The sequence below is a fragment of the Scomber japonicus genome, chromosome 16 (genome assembly GCF_027409825.1).
Source record: "Scomber japonicus isolate fScoJap1 chromosome 16, fScoJap1.pri, whole genome shotgun sequence".
In the NCBI taxonomy this organism is placed as follows: Eukaryota; Metazoa; Chordata; class Actinopteri; order Scombriformes; family Scombridae; genus Scomber; species Scomber japonicus.
In genome coordinates, this window is record NC_070593.1 from 23,680,342 (window position 1) to 23,697,080 (window position 16,739).

A 16,739-nucleotide genomic window follows, 5' to 3' on the forward strand; every position below is an offset into this window, starting at 1 on the left:
TTTAATGCCCCTGCAACACTAGCAGAGGCCTTTGACAGAGGAGTGTACTAGTGATGCAACCTTTCACTCATCCAACTTTTAACAGGTATCTTGTTAGATTATCAAGTATCTGATTGAAAACCTCATGGAGCTGAATGTGACCTGCCTGTTTCTCTCCTTCTCATTTGTCTTTACAGGGGAGAAAATGCCTTTAAGTTTTATGATCAATAACTGAAATTAGCAGATGTAGGACAGCAAACATCATATTCTTACTACTCCTGACTGTTCCTCTAATATGGCTTCTAAGTAGATGTATCTGTATTTTACTTTAAATTCATGCTCCATTACCATGACAAAAAGCTAAAAACAACAAACACAGCATCAAATCTAAACTCACTTAGCTACATGGCGAGTACCACACCAAGCTAAACCCAGTGGATCTCTCTAAGGACAGTACTGTCCAAGCTTCGCTGAGTCCAGGTTAAAAAAAGAACCTGATGTGCAACAGTCCAGATGTGAAGTGATTCATCTCCAGAGCTGTCTAGTAGGGCAGGATATCTGGATCCTGCTTGCGCCTGTTATGGCTTCCAGACCAGAGGAGCAATCTGTCCAGTTTGACCAGTTCACTCCCCAGTGGAGTGGACAGTCTGCTCCCACACATCTGGTTGCTGGTGTTGGGGACACGTTTAGAGAAGAGTGACACATAGCTGGGTAAAGGCTCCCTTGGCCTCAGTTGTCCCTAAAAGGGGAAGTCACAGTCAGATAGTTGCTGTCTAATGGGGACATGGGAGATCTGAAGTAATACATGCAATATACTGTCAACAACACTGGCAGTCTCCTGAGTGTTATACATGGTTACTTCAGGTCGATGTACCACTATAAAGGATTTACTGGAAGTGACCGTGTGAAAGGTGCAGCATCAAACATATTGCAGATTTTTTTTTTTAGAATTTCCCATTATTGTTCAATGTGTATTGTCAGAAGGTCAAATATTGTATTGCACAGTGCTGATAATGTCATCTAGGATAATGATATTTCTCATGTTTTCAGTGCATTTCAGTTATTGAGCATGAGTGTATAAATATATATAGGCATGTACATTTCAATATTCAGAGTTTAGTGTTTTCTGCACAGGAAAAGGAGTTTAGGTATGGTTAAACTGCACTATATACATTTATTTCAAACCAAAGTAATTTTATGAAGGAATCATAAATTATTATCACGCATGCATTTTAGACACACACACACACACACACACACACACACACACACACACGCTCTTACCATCTGATCGTAGTTCCTGAGAAAGCTCCAGTTCCTCTCCCTGTGGATCATAATGTATTGGTTAAGTGTTTATTAACTAAAATGATCTGCCACAACTTCAACTGACTCCAAGATTCTAATTTGTAAACTGACAGAAATAAAATCATGTCAGTCCAGTGGTGGAAGAAGTAGGCTACTCAGATCCTTTACTTAAGTACCAGTTCAATGATGTAAAAAGTACTCCATAACAAGTAAAAGTACTGCATGAAAATATCCTACTTATGAGCTTGATGTGGTTAAAATATTACAGTAAAAGTACATACAGTAAGTATTATGGGTGATATATTTAAAGTATTACAGTAAAAGTACTGCAGTATTATGAGTGATGTAGTATGCAGTATTACAGTAAAAGTATTTGGGGAGAAATTTAAAGGTAAAAATCACGTTTTAGTGGAGCTGTTATCTAGTGTGTCAAATCTTCATCTGAAAAGTAACAATGAAGCTGTCAAATAAATGTAGTGGAGTGGAAATTACAATATTTCCCTCTGAAATGTAGAAAAACTTAAAGGACAAGTACATCAAAATTCCAATTTTGCATCTACAGTACTTGAGTAAATGTACTTGCTTTCCACCACTGGTCTAATCAAACTGATCAGACTTGTAGGCTTACTGATGATCTGTGTCATTAATGTGATCATAACCTGCTCCTCACCATTCTCTGACTCCTCTCCTCTCAGTCCACACCAGCTCCTTCCACACCTGGTCTTGTTTAACAGTATCGCTCCTGTCTGCATTATGAGCTGAAGTCATCGTGTCTCCTTTACCGTAGCGACTTGTATCGGCAGCTGGCTGGCTTGTTGTCGGCCTGTTCCCGGTGGATCGCTCCGGTAGTCGGTATCCAGCAGAGGAAACACGTCTAACATTGTTCATCTCCATCCTGCTGGCTCTATGAAGAACAAACGTAACTGTTCCACTTGTAAAATTGTTCAGAAGTCAGTTTTTCGTGCGCAAGTAAGCAGAGTGTTGATCAAATCACTGCCAGTACTCAGGCCGTTTTGTTTACGTTTCCATGGAAACCGTGTTCAGGCAATTATAATGTGTTCACCAGCTGAGGACAAATAACAGCACTAGGAAAGAATGAATAACTACTTCTGTGGTAGAAATGTCACAGCCAGTCTTAAATTGATTTGATTTGTTATTATAAATATGTTGAAATAAATCTGGTTTGTTTCTATGTAGTCATTATCCTCTCTGTAATATTGTGTCATTTTTAACATTTTTAGGTGGAGGGTTTAAATAAGCCAATTTGGGTTTCTCTCCCTGCATATATTATCTGTTATTATCTGTCCTGTTTGTGCAAAAATAAAATAAACAAAAAAAAAAAACTTAAATAAATAGAAATCAATTGATTAAAACTCAATATCAAGATGATATAAAAAATACACTATAATTGAAATAAAGGTTTGTGTGTGTTACATGCATTAAACCTAGCCGACCTGACCAGAGATCAGTTTTCGCCTCTTACAACCATTCAACAGCTTCCCTCTTCCTTTATCATTCATACTGACACACACATATTCCACCAGTGTAGAAAGTGACAGGTGTTTGGAAAAGGATGAATGGCTCTGACTGCTACAGGAGCACACTCAGACTTGAACCAGTGAGACTTGTTAGAGTACCGCAGTGTCAACCAGCAAAGGCCAAGGTCTCAGACAGGCGGGTGCAAGTGTAAGGGCTCTGCAGGTTTAATAAACAGCATGCAGCCTCCACCAGTCTCACTGAATGTGGCCTTTCTGAACGGACATGACAGGTGTCCACAATCTCATGCTGCTGCCTCAGGGAAGCTACCATCTGCAAAACAGACACTGTTTTTATTTCCTATATATGTTGAGCACGCGCCAACAGCATTCCTTGTGTACTTGTGTGTGGACATAGCCCCCCTCCTCCCCTGTCTCCCCAAGCTGTGAGTGATAGTAACGGATGTGTTAGGTTTAAAACTGTCTGGATGTACAGCTTAGCTATGTTTCTACTCACTAATAACAACTAAATTGCATTTTCTGTTTCAGGTTATTGGTGCTTATTTGATTCAAAGGCTGTAGACAAAAGTAAATGTATCAGAGAAAGGGTTCTCATCTTCAAATGAAAAATGCACTTTGTAATTTTAAAGTGGTCCTCCATTAAAAATTGTTCTTTCTTGTTCCTTCAGTTGGGTGTTTGAGCTTCATTGTGCAGAATGATGTATGTGCAGAGTCTGTTTTCACATTCTTCAGTTGAAAATGGACCACTCCTGTTTTTACTCTGCTTGGCTTGTTCGCTTGCCCTTTGTCTCTTCCTCCTCCTTTCAGGAAGCAACCAAGCAAAGTGGAGGTGATCAGCCAGAAACAGCTCACCTGCTCTTTCCCATCAGCAACATCCCTTCTTTGTTTGTTTCATTTGTTTGGTTCATTTTTAGCCCTCAACATTTTTTCCCCTCATCCATGCATTCCTATACACGACTGATGCTACTGACTCAACATGTACAGTTTTGGTTTAGTAAAATACACAAGTTACTTTAATAAGTTACATTTGTTTTTTATTTAAACGCTTTTCCTCCCTCCTTCTTTGTTTGAACTCTGAGCCAGTTCACAAAAATTCAATTCTGATCCAATATTTAACTTGGAAATTTGAAACCTCCAGTGCACTAACACTGAGAATGGACCTTACATTGCTTTAGGATATTTCTTATGTCCAGCAGTCAAACTTCTAAAATGAAAAATATGTGCACATTTATAGAACAGAATCTGGTAAAAAAAAATAAAAAAATTGTGGACTATCAGACACAATCATTTAAACAATAGTGATTTATATACATCTTATGGTCTTAAAACATGGAGGATCTATAAGTATGCACCTAATGTTATTTGTACCTAACATTTATATGTCATGACTAGAGAGTGTTATTTGTACCTAACATTTAATATAGCAGGTTTACAGACTGTTATTCGTACCTATTATTTAAATGACTATTATTTAAATGACATTTAAAGAGGTTTACAGACTCTTATTTGTTCCTAATATTTAAAGAGCAGGCCTATAGTGCATGGGTGTGGATGTTTTGGTTTTATTACATTTATTTTTAATCCCGGAAGTTACAAAACGTGCTTTTGTTGTGAAATCTGACCGGATGTGTCATAGCTATGTAGCATGCAGTGAAATTGGCGGAAATTAAATCCTCTAGCTTTTCCAGTCATATTCCCCATGAGCGAAGTGAAACGAGCAGCAAGGTCAAGGTAACGCTTTTTTCTTATGTTTATAACGCACTGTTAGCTACCTGTCCACGTTACGCTGTTTATTTGTATTCGTGGTCGTTACGCGTTTTTTATTCAGCTCGAAGGCTTGGCCCAATGTTGGATAATGCTAGATAACATTAACATTACCTGTGACAGAAGCTAGCCTGAGTGAAGATGAGAGAGAGGGGAGGACACTTTTTTTTTTTTTTTATCTGTCCTGGAAACTTTTTCCACAGTGCATGAGCGTCAAATTAGTGGCTGCTAACCGCTTTCATTTACCCGACATGGACCACATAAATACGACATACTGTAGCTTTCATTAAGACACAACCGGTATTTTAACATATGCTAGCCGGCTAACACTTCACTGTCAGCTATCTGGGTTAAATAGCAGTGGTGTTAACAGCTAAAGTTAAATGCTAAATGAATTAAATACGCTCAAATGCGTCTGTGACTGGTATATGTCAAGCAACACAATATAGTCTATCAATGTTGTATTATTGCTATAGTATTAGAGTAATTGTAAAGTAGTGGAGTGCACACAGGTGTTTTCAATGATTCTGTATGATTAGCTCATTCCTTAGGTTGGGTGGAGCTATGCTAACAATGACAGGATGTAACCAAACGTACTACTATATAAACATAAAGGTGTCTGTTGCTGGAATATGGCTAAGCATTTCTAACAAGAGCCTTCCAATCATCTACATTTCAGATTCATACACAGTGGAGGTAGTTAAAGTGACTGTCTAGGATAAACAGGACTAAAGCATTTTTAGCTCAGAGTTTGAAATATGTCCCAGTATTGTGTGTTCATTAGCTCAGAGGATGCGAGGGGAGGGTGACATCACTATCCCGACAAACAAGGAGAGGCTTATTGGAAAAAGTAGGCCATTGTCCTGAGTCCCCACTGCAAAGTCCTAATCTTTAGATAGCCAGTCAGTGACCTCAGAGCAGAAGCAACTCCTCATCTTCTCTGTACGGGCAACACTAGGACAGTTAGTGGTGAGCGACTCATTTAATTCACCATGTATATTCTTTTTCTTTAGTGTCAAACACAATAATTGTATTTAATTGCATGCACACAGTGACCACTGACCAGGTAGTTTCCATTATAGAGAAGCTGGAGCTGTCAGGTTAAAGCTTGGTTATATCTGGGTTATATCTGGCAACGTTTAGCTCCCAATAAACAAACATTTTGAAATGTGTCTTTGGTTTAATTGTGATGGGGATGAGAGGTTTCACTGTTCATCTCACACCAATTAAGCGTAACCGTTGCACAGCAGTTTTACATAATAGCTTATGTAGCCTTAACCCACTAAGGTGACCCTCACTCTGGCATCACATTAACACAAGGTTTAACTGAGGCCAGCGTTTTAAACATGAGGTTTTCTGCACAAAAATTGCAGTGCGTGATGTATCTGTCCCTATTTGGATAGATAAACAGTCCATGTGATCAAAAAAAACATCAGAAAAACATAAATTAACATGTAATATTATGATATTCCATTTTTGATTGCGTTTGCATGTTATAGAGTTGAATATCTGTAGATTTATAACATTAAAGAGTTGCATCGTCACATTATCTGACTAAAAACGGTCCAGCATAATAATAATAATAATAATAATAATAACAATAATATTAATGATAATAACATTTAATTATATAGCACTTTTCTGTGTTATGAAGTGCTGTACAGAATAAATAAAACCAAACAAGGCAGATAAAAATAACAACCACAGCATCAATCACAGTATTCCGTCATAAATTTGAATGTAAAGTCAGAAGTAAACATTTTGACATGTCACATCAGGTAAAGTACGGATGTAAACAATGTAATTAATGCTGGTTGAATTCCATTTAGCTGCTTCAGTTTCAGGGTCCTGGCTCAATGTCACACAAGCTGTTTCATCATTCACTACTTCCTGTATAATTAACACTACATAGTTCACTCAATAGTGAGCAGCAAATCAACATTTTGGACACTGACTTAATCACCATTATTTTGTGTTGTCACCATCAGCTCTAGAGTCACCATGTGATGGTATTTTTTCATTCAAAACTGGAGCATTCCAGTGTGGTACATGCTGTGGACACTACTTTTTTCCTTCCATTATGGATCTATATAATGGAGATATTTATACACTCATTCATACAATCTTTATTTATATAGCGCCAAATCATAACTAAAGTTATCACAAGGCACTTTATACATAGAGCAGGTCTAGACCCCCCTCATTAAATGAATACATAAGACACTCAAATAAAATTGTGGAAGGTAAATTTCAAACATTAAATAGTAAATATGGAGTGATTTTAGACACTTGAGTTACAATGGAGCCATCATTAAAGTCATTAGTAACACTGTGATTTTCCTACTGTAACTAGTCAAAGTGTCTGCTGTGAAAAAAGGTCTATTGTTACTCCTATTGCTCTTCTTGTCTTGCAATATTTTTCATATTTTTATTCATTGTAATTGTCCTGTCAGACACTAGTTATGATACTTAACATGGAATGGAGAGGCTGATTGTGAGGCTCAGCTCCCCCTCTCTAGGGAGTCAGCACCCTTAGGTGCTTTAGCAGGGCGGATGCTCGCTGCAAAGGGGGGGATCAAACCCCCAAGCCTTCAGGGTGAAGGACAGCCCTCCTCCTTATCACAACCGCCCCCCTTTGCTGCCCTTTTACGCCGTGTGTGCTCGCTCTCTCACCCCGCTGCCACATTCCCCGCATTGTGGCTCTCCACGGTCGGCCAGTCAGACGAGGCGGCCGCCGGCGGAAGCACGCACTCGGAAAGTGAGAGTGACATTCCCCGCCTCGGGGGAGAGTCAGAGGTGCAAACGCCATTCTTTGAAAGTAAGCAGGCTCTAAATAGCCACCAGACCTGCTAGTCAGGGGATCAACAGGGGGTGTAGCAGCAGAGAGAGAGAGACACAGAAAGAGAGAGGGTGTGTTATTGGAGATTGAGGAGAGGGGGACAGACTGTGTGCTTGGGGGTGGTGGGGGGGACGACTCGGTTAGATGTTCTACTGGATCCAGTTTGTGTCTCTTGATTTTTTAGCTTAGCTGGATTTGTGGGAGACTCTCATGGAGATCAACAAGAAAGAGGATAAAGGAGATGATGACAGTGAGTGTTGGGTGTTTTTTGGGGAAGATTTTAGGCTCAGTGTTGCCCTCCCAGCTGTAGGCCTGTGTTTGTGCTTCTTAGTCCTGCTCCTCATCTTCCTGTTTCCTCCTACACTGTGTGTTTTATTTTTTTTAAAGATCACGCCAGTAGTTTAGCCTGTACGCTCACCATAAACCCGTCTTTGTTTTTAAAGTCTCCCGAAGGAAAACTAATAATATCTCTCGAGCTTTAGTTGAAATTTTGTCTGAGTCACATTCAGTGTGTGATCCACAGGCCTACGAATATAATCTCACATTATCTTGTTGTTTTGATAGCTCACCGTAGATACCTTTTTAGTTCTCTACCACACTCATGACAACACATCACATAAGTAGAGTATTATACGTCTTATTGTCCTGTAGTGTGTGTAAGACTTGAAACTGTTACTATTGCACTTGCAATCTGCAGTATACAAGCAGAGTCAGCAGATCTGGAATAATATCAACTTAAAAAAAAGTCAATAAGAATGTCACACTAATGTAAACAATAGCAAAACTGTAGTTATTGTGATATATTACCGTATATATGCATTTTGTCTAAGCAGTAATCAGATACAGTAAACTGAGAAGCTCATTGTTTCCTGTGGATGTTGGCAGATCAGCTGAAAGCTTCAGCAGAGTCACGTCTCCTCCATTTAAACAGGCGTTGTTGCTTTATTGAGATCAGACCTACTTGCGTTCTCAGAATAGGACTTCTAATATTGTTGCAGCCTCGGACCCTGAGGGGGAGATGACAAAGGAGGATGTTTCACAGCCTGTCGAGGGGGACACCGTCCTGGGCTGCCACAGCATACTCTCCTCCCATCAGCGGCCGGTCATCCACCAGGTGGCCTCTGCACCCATGCCCAGCGACTGTGGTGAGGACACACACACACACACACACAGACACACACACACACACACTCTGGACATACACACAGTGCCGTGCTTGAAATGAAGGATGTCCTGTTGTCACGGGGACACTAAAAATAGTACCTGGGACAATTATAGGACAGCAGAGAAACTTGTCAGTACACGTGAAATAATTTAGTTTATGCATCATGGAATATATATTTTAATTGTTAGGTGATACAATTTGTAAAATGTGAGGTGGCACCAGCACAAGCCCTACGCTTTGTCACCCAAGCGCTCACACACACAAAATCAGTCATAGGGCCTTTCTCAGTACCGAGTACACCATGTTTGGAATTGTGTACTAGGTAGTTCACACTTGGCAAGTTGGACTCAGGAGTACAAACTTGTGAGGAAGGGAGGAGGCAATATGATCGTACTGCAGTCAGAACAGCACTGTACTTGCTGACAGCAGCAGATCAGCTTCAACACACCTACCTGACTCTACTATGACATAATCATCTCGACTCAAAGCTCCACTAACACTTTTTATCTCACGAAAAATAACCTCACTGACAGAGAGATGCAGTGTATTACATTATTCTGCCTGTAATGTCGTTATAGTGAAAATCCAAACTGTTATGTGGTTTAATAAAGTCAAAAAAAAAAAAATGTAGACTGATGTATTCATTTGAATATATTTATATATGTGTAAATGTGGTGTTATCTGTACATACATAGCCCCTGAGGCAGTAAAAAGACAAAGCTTCACTTTACATTGAGACACACTAATGTGGCAGCTAAGATTTAATCTGTGAGACCAATGTTTATCTTTCACATGAATCATGTCATGTACTGAAATACTATAGAGATATTAGAGCCAGCAGCACACTACTAAAGAGCTGCACAGATCAGCTCATTGGATCATGTTCTCTCTGGGATGATGATGGATGTTGATTGGCTGATCATCTCAGGAGTTGAGCTGCTGGCAGCTGGGATGACTGACTAATTTTAGCTGGCCTGTGGCTCCAGCAAATTTCCTAATAGGTGTTATTTGGATAAACTGAACACTTACAGAGAAACTAAATGGTTACTTTCTTACCTCAAAAAATATTAAAACTTAATAACGTGACATTAACACTTTCACAGGACTGGAGGATGAGCATTAAGGACAGCATATGAACTCAAAGCTAATTGAACGTTAACCTATGAAGCCATCATGGTGTTAAAGATAAAACCGGTATAAGATATGTTCAAAGTGTATGTATGTACATGTCCATTGCAGTAGACCAATCAGAAACAGGCTTGCATTTGCACTGCAGTGACACAGTTATTGATAAAACAGTGAGAAATAAACAAGGAACAGTAACTCAACCAATGACTAAAGAATAATGAAAACTGATAAATGCCAAACACACAGATATAAATACAGTAAACAAGTAGTAGAACTTCAATGGTGGACCAGAGTGAGTCAGTGAAAGTTATCCAACTATATTATGTAGAATGTAAAAAGAACTACTTCATTTTAGACAATGGTTAAGTTAACAGAATGCTGACACAGTAAAAATGTGTGACATCACAGGCTTATTAATATACTACCGAACTGAACAGACTGCAAAGATTGGATATCACATTCTTATCATTGTGTTTTTTTAGTTGAAATGATGATTAGTTGATTACTAGACTTGATTTAGTGCATGACTAGTCAAGACAAATCAAGAATAAAGCTGTAATAATTATGTCTGAAATGATGATGATGATGATCCTGGTGGGACAAGAGATCAAAGTCCTGAACCCACACACAACAACTATGCTGACAGATGATTCTAATTTTAGGTTGTCAAAAATCAGTTTTTCATTATGATCACATATCATCACATCTCAGTAGAGTGCATAGCTCACAATTTCGATTTACAGTGTTCTCAAACAGCAGGTGAGAATGTTAATGTTTTTCCACTTTGTTCTCATGTTACCTCATCTAGCCCTAACATGTTTGACAAAGTATGCAATTTAACATTTTTATTTTAGTGAAGCGTTACAGTAATATAATCAGTTTTTTGGCGGTCATGCATCAGCACAGAGGGCTCTTGAATGAATCCCTCCCTTATACGTGATACAGCCTTTAAAGGAGACGCAGAGGGTCGGACGCATGTTAAATTCTAAGTGTGGGCATTCACTGCCATCAGCCGAGCCCATTTGTTTGCAGCCTCAGTCGCGCTCTCCCTAATGCTTCATTTGGTTCACAGCATGCCATCGATTGTCAATCTGATTTCATTCGCCTCTGCAAGCACAGCAAGGGCATTTCCCAAGATTAGTAATTTGATTGAATCGATCGAGCAGTCTGCAGAAAGTTAATATGCTGTACGTCTGTGCCGCAGAGTTTCGCACACGCTCCCTTCAGAAGGCGGATCATAAAGCTTTGGATGAATGGTTCTGTCAATCAAGGTGAATTACATGTTATTTCTGTTGTTTTTGTCACTCCCACCACCTCCAGAATTCTCCTTTTTTGACCCCAGCGAGCCCCAGTGCAGGGACGTTCTTCTGGATCCCAGCACCAGCATACCAGAGCTGTTCGCCGTCCTCAGACAGTGGGTCCCCCAGGTCCAGAAGAACATCGACCTCATTGGCAATGAGGTGACACCATTCAGCCTTTCCAGACGCTCCGACATGCTTTAATTAAATAGCTTTTGTGTGAACCCTTCTGTCAGTGCTCTAAAACGTACAACTCACAAATAGCTCATTGAATGTTTCACAAATCAACATAACAAAGAAACATTTCATGTCGATGGTAACTGAAACACTTTAAAACTAGATATTTTTGGTTGTTGGTAGATGCCCTGCCAATCATCCCCCTCCACCCAGACTTACACAAAGTAGCTGCAATGCAGTAAATTGTGCAGGCAAGCACTCGTCTCAAGGGTAAAAGCAGGCGATTATTTTCTCTCTCCCTCACTGAATAACTGCTACCCTTGAGAAATAAATGCCTTGTTTCCATGTCAGTTTGCGAAACAATTCTCGTCCAAATTCAAAGATGACTAGATTTATGAGAGGCCCAGCTCGCTTGTCATTCATTCAATCAACCACCCCCCCCCCCCCCCGGGTTTCGCTTTATAGCCTATTATGTAATATTTCTGCACGGTGACACGGCTGGTCCTTAGTGGCACGCTGCCTTTTCTCGTCTTTGCACAGATCCTGAAGAGAGGCTGCTGCATCAACGACCGAGATGGCCTGACAGATATGAGTCTGCTGCACTACTGCTGCAAGGCCGGAGCCCCGGGCATCGGTCAGTGTTTACAGGCTTGTGTTGAATAAATACTCTGAACAGGACTGCAAGTGTACACACACACACACACTCTGACCGCTGAACATAATCCTGTATGACTCAGTAAGCACTGCTCTTCTTCATTATTACTACTCTTCAAACACAGTCACTAGAGCTGACGCGCTGTCTGTCGCAGCACCCCCCCCCCCCCATCTCACACACACACACACACACACACACACACACACACACACACACACACACACACACACACACACACAGCTGTACCAACCAACATGGCTCCTCTGTTCCTCAGGTGACGCCGAAACAGCAGCCGCTTTCGCCCGCCAGCTCCTCGCCCTGGGTGCGGATCCTAACCTTCGCTCGCGCTGGACTAACATGAGGGCCCTGCACTACGCTGCCTACTTCGATGTGCCCCAGCTCATCCGGGTGGTGTTGCAGGCCTCCCAGCCCGGAGGTAAGATCAGTGCTGCAGACCCAAGAACATGCAGAGCAAACATTTCTATTTCAATTTCATTTTCTATATAAGTTTTAACTAAGACACAACAAAAAGATGCCAGTGAGAGAAACGCGGATGCAATTAAGAGAATTGGCATGTACTCTTGGACCGTGTCAGCAACTGCAGATTAATTACATTTCTTTTGATAACCAATCATTTCACATCAGCAGATAAAGCCTTTCTGATGGTGCTTTAGATAAGAAGCCTTGAAAAGCAATAGGAAGAGCAGTGTGTACTGTCCCTGACCCAAAGCTTTCTTCAGTAAATGGTTATTGCACAGACTGAAGTGTGTGGATGCGTTTGCTCTTATTACACATACTGTATGTGTATGGACAAAATCCTACACAGCATACAAAACTGTTTCGGTATGTTTTGTTGAAGCACAAGCCAGATATTTTAAGTTCAGTTTTATTATTAGATTTTTAAGGCAGGCAGTTTCCCATATATTGATTATATTTTGGCAGGCTGCTCAGGTCAACTTCTGTTATAGAGTGTATTTGAAGTTGGTGTCTTTTTTATGTACATAGTTGACATCAAAATGAAGATGTAATGCTGTCTCAAGTTCAGGCTTGTTGAACCTTACTGTCCATCACCAGCTGCTTGAAGAACAGTCTCTACAGATTCCATGTAGTATACAGCAATTACAAGTATAACTCAATCACAATACCATTTACTGTTTGTGTGAATATTGAAGTTAATGGTTTAAGGAATATTTATTTTTACATCTGCTTTGCATTTTACATCAGAATCCTGCATTGTATAACAACATAAGAGGTGTTCAGGATATGATGAAATGATTCCCATGTGGTTATTGTTTATATTTGACTGTTAACACTAAGATATTAAAGTACCAGTGTGTTTGGATTAAGTGGCATCTAGTTGTGAGGTGGCAGATTGCAACCAACTAAACACTGCTCCTCCCTCCCTTCTTTAAGCTTGAAGGAGAATCTACAGTGGCCCCGAAACTGGCATAAAATGTGAAAGGCCCTCTCTAGTGCCAGTGTTTGGTTTGTCTATTATGGACTATTGTAGAAACATGTCAGTGCAAAAAGGTGGGCTCTGTGGAAGAGGACCCGCTCCCTCTGTAGATATAAAGGGCTCATTCTAGGATAACGAAAACATAATTACAACATGCTTATGAACATTATATTCTATTCCTGCCAATTGATCTCCTTAAGTCAGACGTGTCCAAACTATTCCATAAAAGACTATATGACTGCACGTTTTCATTCCAACCCAGCAGGAGCACACCAGGCTTGATTCATTTAATCAACTGATCTCAGTCTTCACACAGGTGATTGGTCAAATCATGTGCTTTTGATTGGTTGGAACAAAAACCTGCATGCACATGATCCTTTATGGAATAGCTTGAACATACCTGCCTTAAATCTTACACACTTGTCCTTTTTAAATGTACAGGAGCAGCTTTGTAAGCACTATTATCAATTTTACTAGACCTGTGTCATAAATCTAGATAGAATATTGAGCAAGAGGAGCTGATTAGATAGTGAATAATAATTGTTGTAAACTGGTGAGATAGATAGACAAACTCAAAGAGCCAGAGTGATCACAGCATGCATAAATTAGTACACTGAGACCAGACAAATGGAGACACTGCTGCACTGTTGAGGACCACCTTTGGTCCCGATACCAGCTGCCAGATGCTGTGGCAGACGCTGTGCAACAGACCTGGGGCCTGTTTGCAAAATTATCTGGATAACTCATGTGTGTTTACATCAGTCTATGATCCAGTATTGAGGGATTTCTGTGTTATTACTCAGCAAAGTGAAGATAACTCAAAGTAAGGTTGTTTAATGTTAATCTACCAAGATCTTAAACTCTGGTCCTTTCTTTATACAGCTTTCGAGATTAAGATCTTCAGAAAGCGCAACAACTCCGCTATCATGGTGGTCGGGTTGGATTTCAATGCACCTGTTAATGTAGTAATACTTGCATAAATATGCAGATCCTCACTCTGCAGGGGCAGGATTTCTGATTTTCTGGCCACTGAGCATAAACGATGGTCAATAATGACTCATCACACTGTTTTAATTTGTGGTAACTGTGATGTAATGTGTCAGAAAAATGCACTGTGTCTGATTACGGCAGACTGTGTAACACCAATCTCTCTCTTTTTTTGTTTTGTTTTGTAGAGGTAAATGCAACCTGCAGCGACTTTGACTTCGGCACCGCCCTGCACATCGCTGCTTCCAACCTGTGCACATCAGCTGTTAAATGTCTCCTGGAGTTGGGAGCCAACCCTGCGTTCAGAGTAAGTGACATCCATCTCCCACATACCACTCACACAACATTTAATCCAATGCTCTGGTTTAGTTATAGACCTGTTTTTCTATATTCAGGAAGTATAATGTGTGCTCTGTGGATTCCTTGTTGTGCCTCTGTACATATTTGGATGCTTACCATCACATAATACATGCACATAGCAGATTAATTAACAAAAAGATGAGGACTTTTGTGTACTATTGAGTTAATGATGCAGCACTATCCCTGGATAGTCACTGCCTGCATCCTGATATATTACCTCTAACTGGGGTTTAGTTTTTTTGGTATTATCATCTCTAACTTATTCTATGTAGTTGATATCAGGACAAATATGAGAAACGAAACCACCCCTGAATATTTTTTTTGAATCTTGACAACCATCTGTTGTGAACATTCATGAGAGGAGGGAACCTTTTCCTCCTGACGTCTCCTCGTGTTACGAACCCTGCCGTGCTGCTGCTGCTGTTGCTCCATGGACTCCTTTAATTTGCATAACAGGTTCTGCTGTCTTTTACTGCAAATGAGCGTCTTGTAACTTTAAAAAGCCGAACAGAATATCACGACACAGAATCAAACTTAATTACTCCGGACTTTTATTGCGTCCTTCTCAAATATGAAAATGAATAGTGTTGTTTTTGCCCTGAGCACCATTATCAATGCATGTCGTTTCAGTTAGCTCAGTTTTGTGTTGGTTTATTGATTACTTACGTGACTCACACTCAAATTGTTTGCTTATTTCTTTTTTTATTATAAACCTCAGTGTCGCCTTCATAAAACGTTCAAAATACAGTGCTAAGATCTTGGGTTGCTAATGATTATTTGAATTAAAATGATTGGTTATCGCTCCTTTTATTTGTTAATAAATTGTTACTTTATAAACCAATCAAATGAGCACATTTCTTCATTTCTGTGGCCTGGTCTGATTCACCTGACAGATACAGCCTAAAAAAATAGCAATTGCTTCCCTAGACATGTTTTGAATAAATCTAGCACTATAACATCTCTCTGCGCTCAGCCTGTCTGCCTCAAGCCTCTCAGTTGAAGCCATTTGAATATTTGGTTGAGCGGTTTGCTGAACAGGCCCTGATCAACCTGTATCTTATACTGTAGCATATGCAGCCGATTCTCAGCAGATGGTAATGTAACATCAAGACTGTACGGTCTGTCGAGCTTACGCGTTCTGTTGAAAGTTTTTATCCATACTTAAAGTTGCATGTCTCAATATGGCTCCATAATTATTTTTTATTATTTAGATTGATTGAATTGCCGAGCAGAAATGGTGGCTGCTCTTTGCATACACACATTTCCCACTGGAGGTCACCAAAGCACCATGCACCATACTCCAATAATTCCCTTGCTCAAAGCTGAGTGCAGATGCTCCTTATTTCTCAGTGTGTGAATGCAAAGCCCAGACAACATGAGACTGCCGTTTTGAACATGAACATCACTAACCTCCTTTTAACCTTTTTACTTGGCTAGGAACATGAATGTTTGTTGCTTTACGTTGCCAAACAAAAGTGGGAAACCACCACAGAGCAGAGATTATACTCTGCCTGCTTTATTATTTAAGCTTTACTAGGCTTTTTTTTCCCACCACTGCCAATTAGCCCTGTGGACATGCCGCATCTGCTGCTGCATCAAGTTATGATATCGCTCTTCCAGATTTGTTTTTCACAGTAATCCTCTTCATGGCTTTAGAGGACCAATTATGTTAACTATGACCAAACCCATTTTTTAGATGAGGTATAGACCATTCATACGGGTGATGTCGTTATATTGAGGGTAGAGATTTGATTATCACTGGAATATGTAAAACTAGCCTTTCTGTAGTCTGTAAGGAAACAATAGGATTTAATTAAGTGCACGGTTTTGTTTCATCATCAGCCAACACACACCTTTTTTAAATACAGGTATTGGTACTTGGACTAATAGTGCATTGATTTGTTTTGTGTTTGAGATGTATTAAATGATGTCACTTGCATAAGGAAAAATGCTGGCAGTGAAGTGTAACGCTACCAGAGCCAAGCTGAGTAAAGGTCAGACTCTGAAGTGGTTTAATTTGATATTTCTCCTCTCTGGCCCTGCAAGAGTTGTCACAACAAACCTCGGTTTACAGCAGCAGCAGTTTTTTAACATGGACAGAAAACTTTAAAGAATGTTGCTGGCCTTTCA

General features: G+C 40.0%; 2 protein-coding genes across 3 annotated transcripts in view; one reads left to right on the forward strand and one right to left on the reverse strand.

Annotated features, from left to right (window-relative positions):
• Positions 1–520: 520 nt before the first annotated feature.
• Positions 521–2,178, reverse strand: c16h2orf50 (chromosome 16 C2orf50 homolog). The gene is made up of 3 exons (XM_053335192.1): positions 1,955–2,178; positions 1,264–1,303; positions 521–718 (listed from the first exon to the last, which is right to left on the reverse strand). The coding sequence occupies exons 1-3, from the start codon at positions 2,176–2,178 to the stop codon at positions 521–523; spliced, it is 462 nt and encodes a 153-aa protein (XP_053191167.1).
• A 2,261-nt stretch (positions 2,179–4,439) lies between these two features.
• Positions 4,440–16,739, forward strand: part of LOC128375945 (CAP-Gly domain-containing linker protein 4-like) — a 35,120-nt gene continuing 22,820 nt past the window's right edge. For both annotated transcript variants that reach the window (XM_053336369.1, XM_053336370.1), the window contains exons 1-6: positions 4,440–4,511; positions 8,382–8,528; positions 10,997–11,136; positions 11,692–11,785; positions 12,081–12,242; positions 14,438–14,556. In XM_053336369.1, the coding sequence (XP_053192344.1) occupies positions 8,402–8,528; positions 10,997–11,136; positions 11,692–11,785; positions 12,081–12,242; positions 14,438–14,556 (642 nt within the window). In that variant the 5' untranslated portion in view covers positions 4,440–4,511; positions 8,382–8,401. The remainder of the gene's footprint in view (positions 4,512–8,381; positions 8,529–10,996; positions 11,137–11,691; positions 11,786–12,080; positions 12,243–14,437; positions 14,557–16,739) is intronic.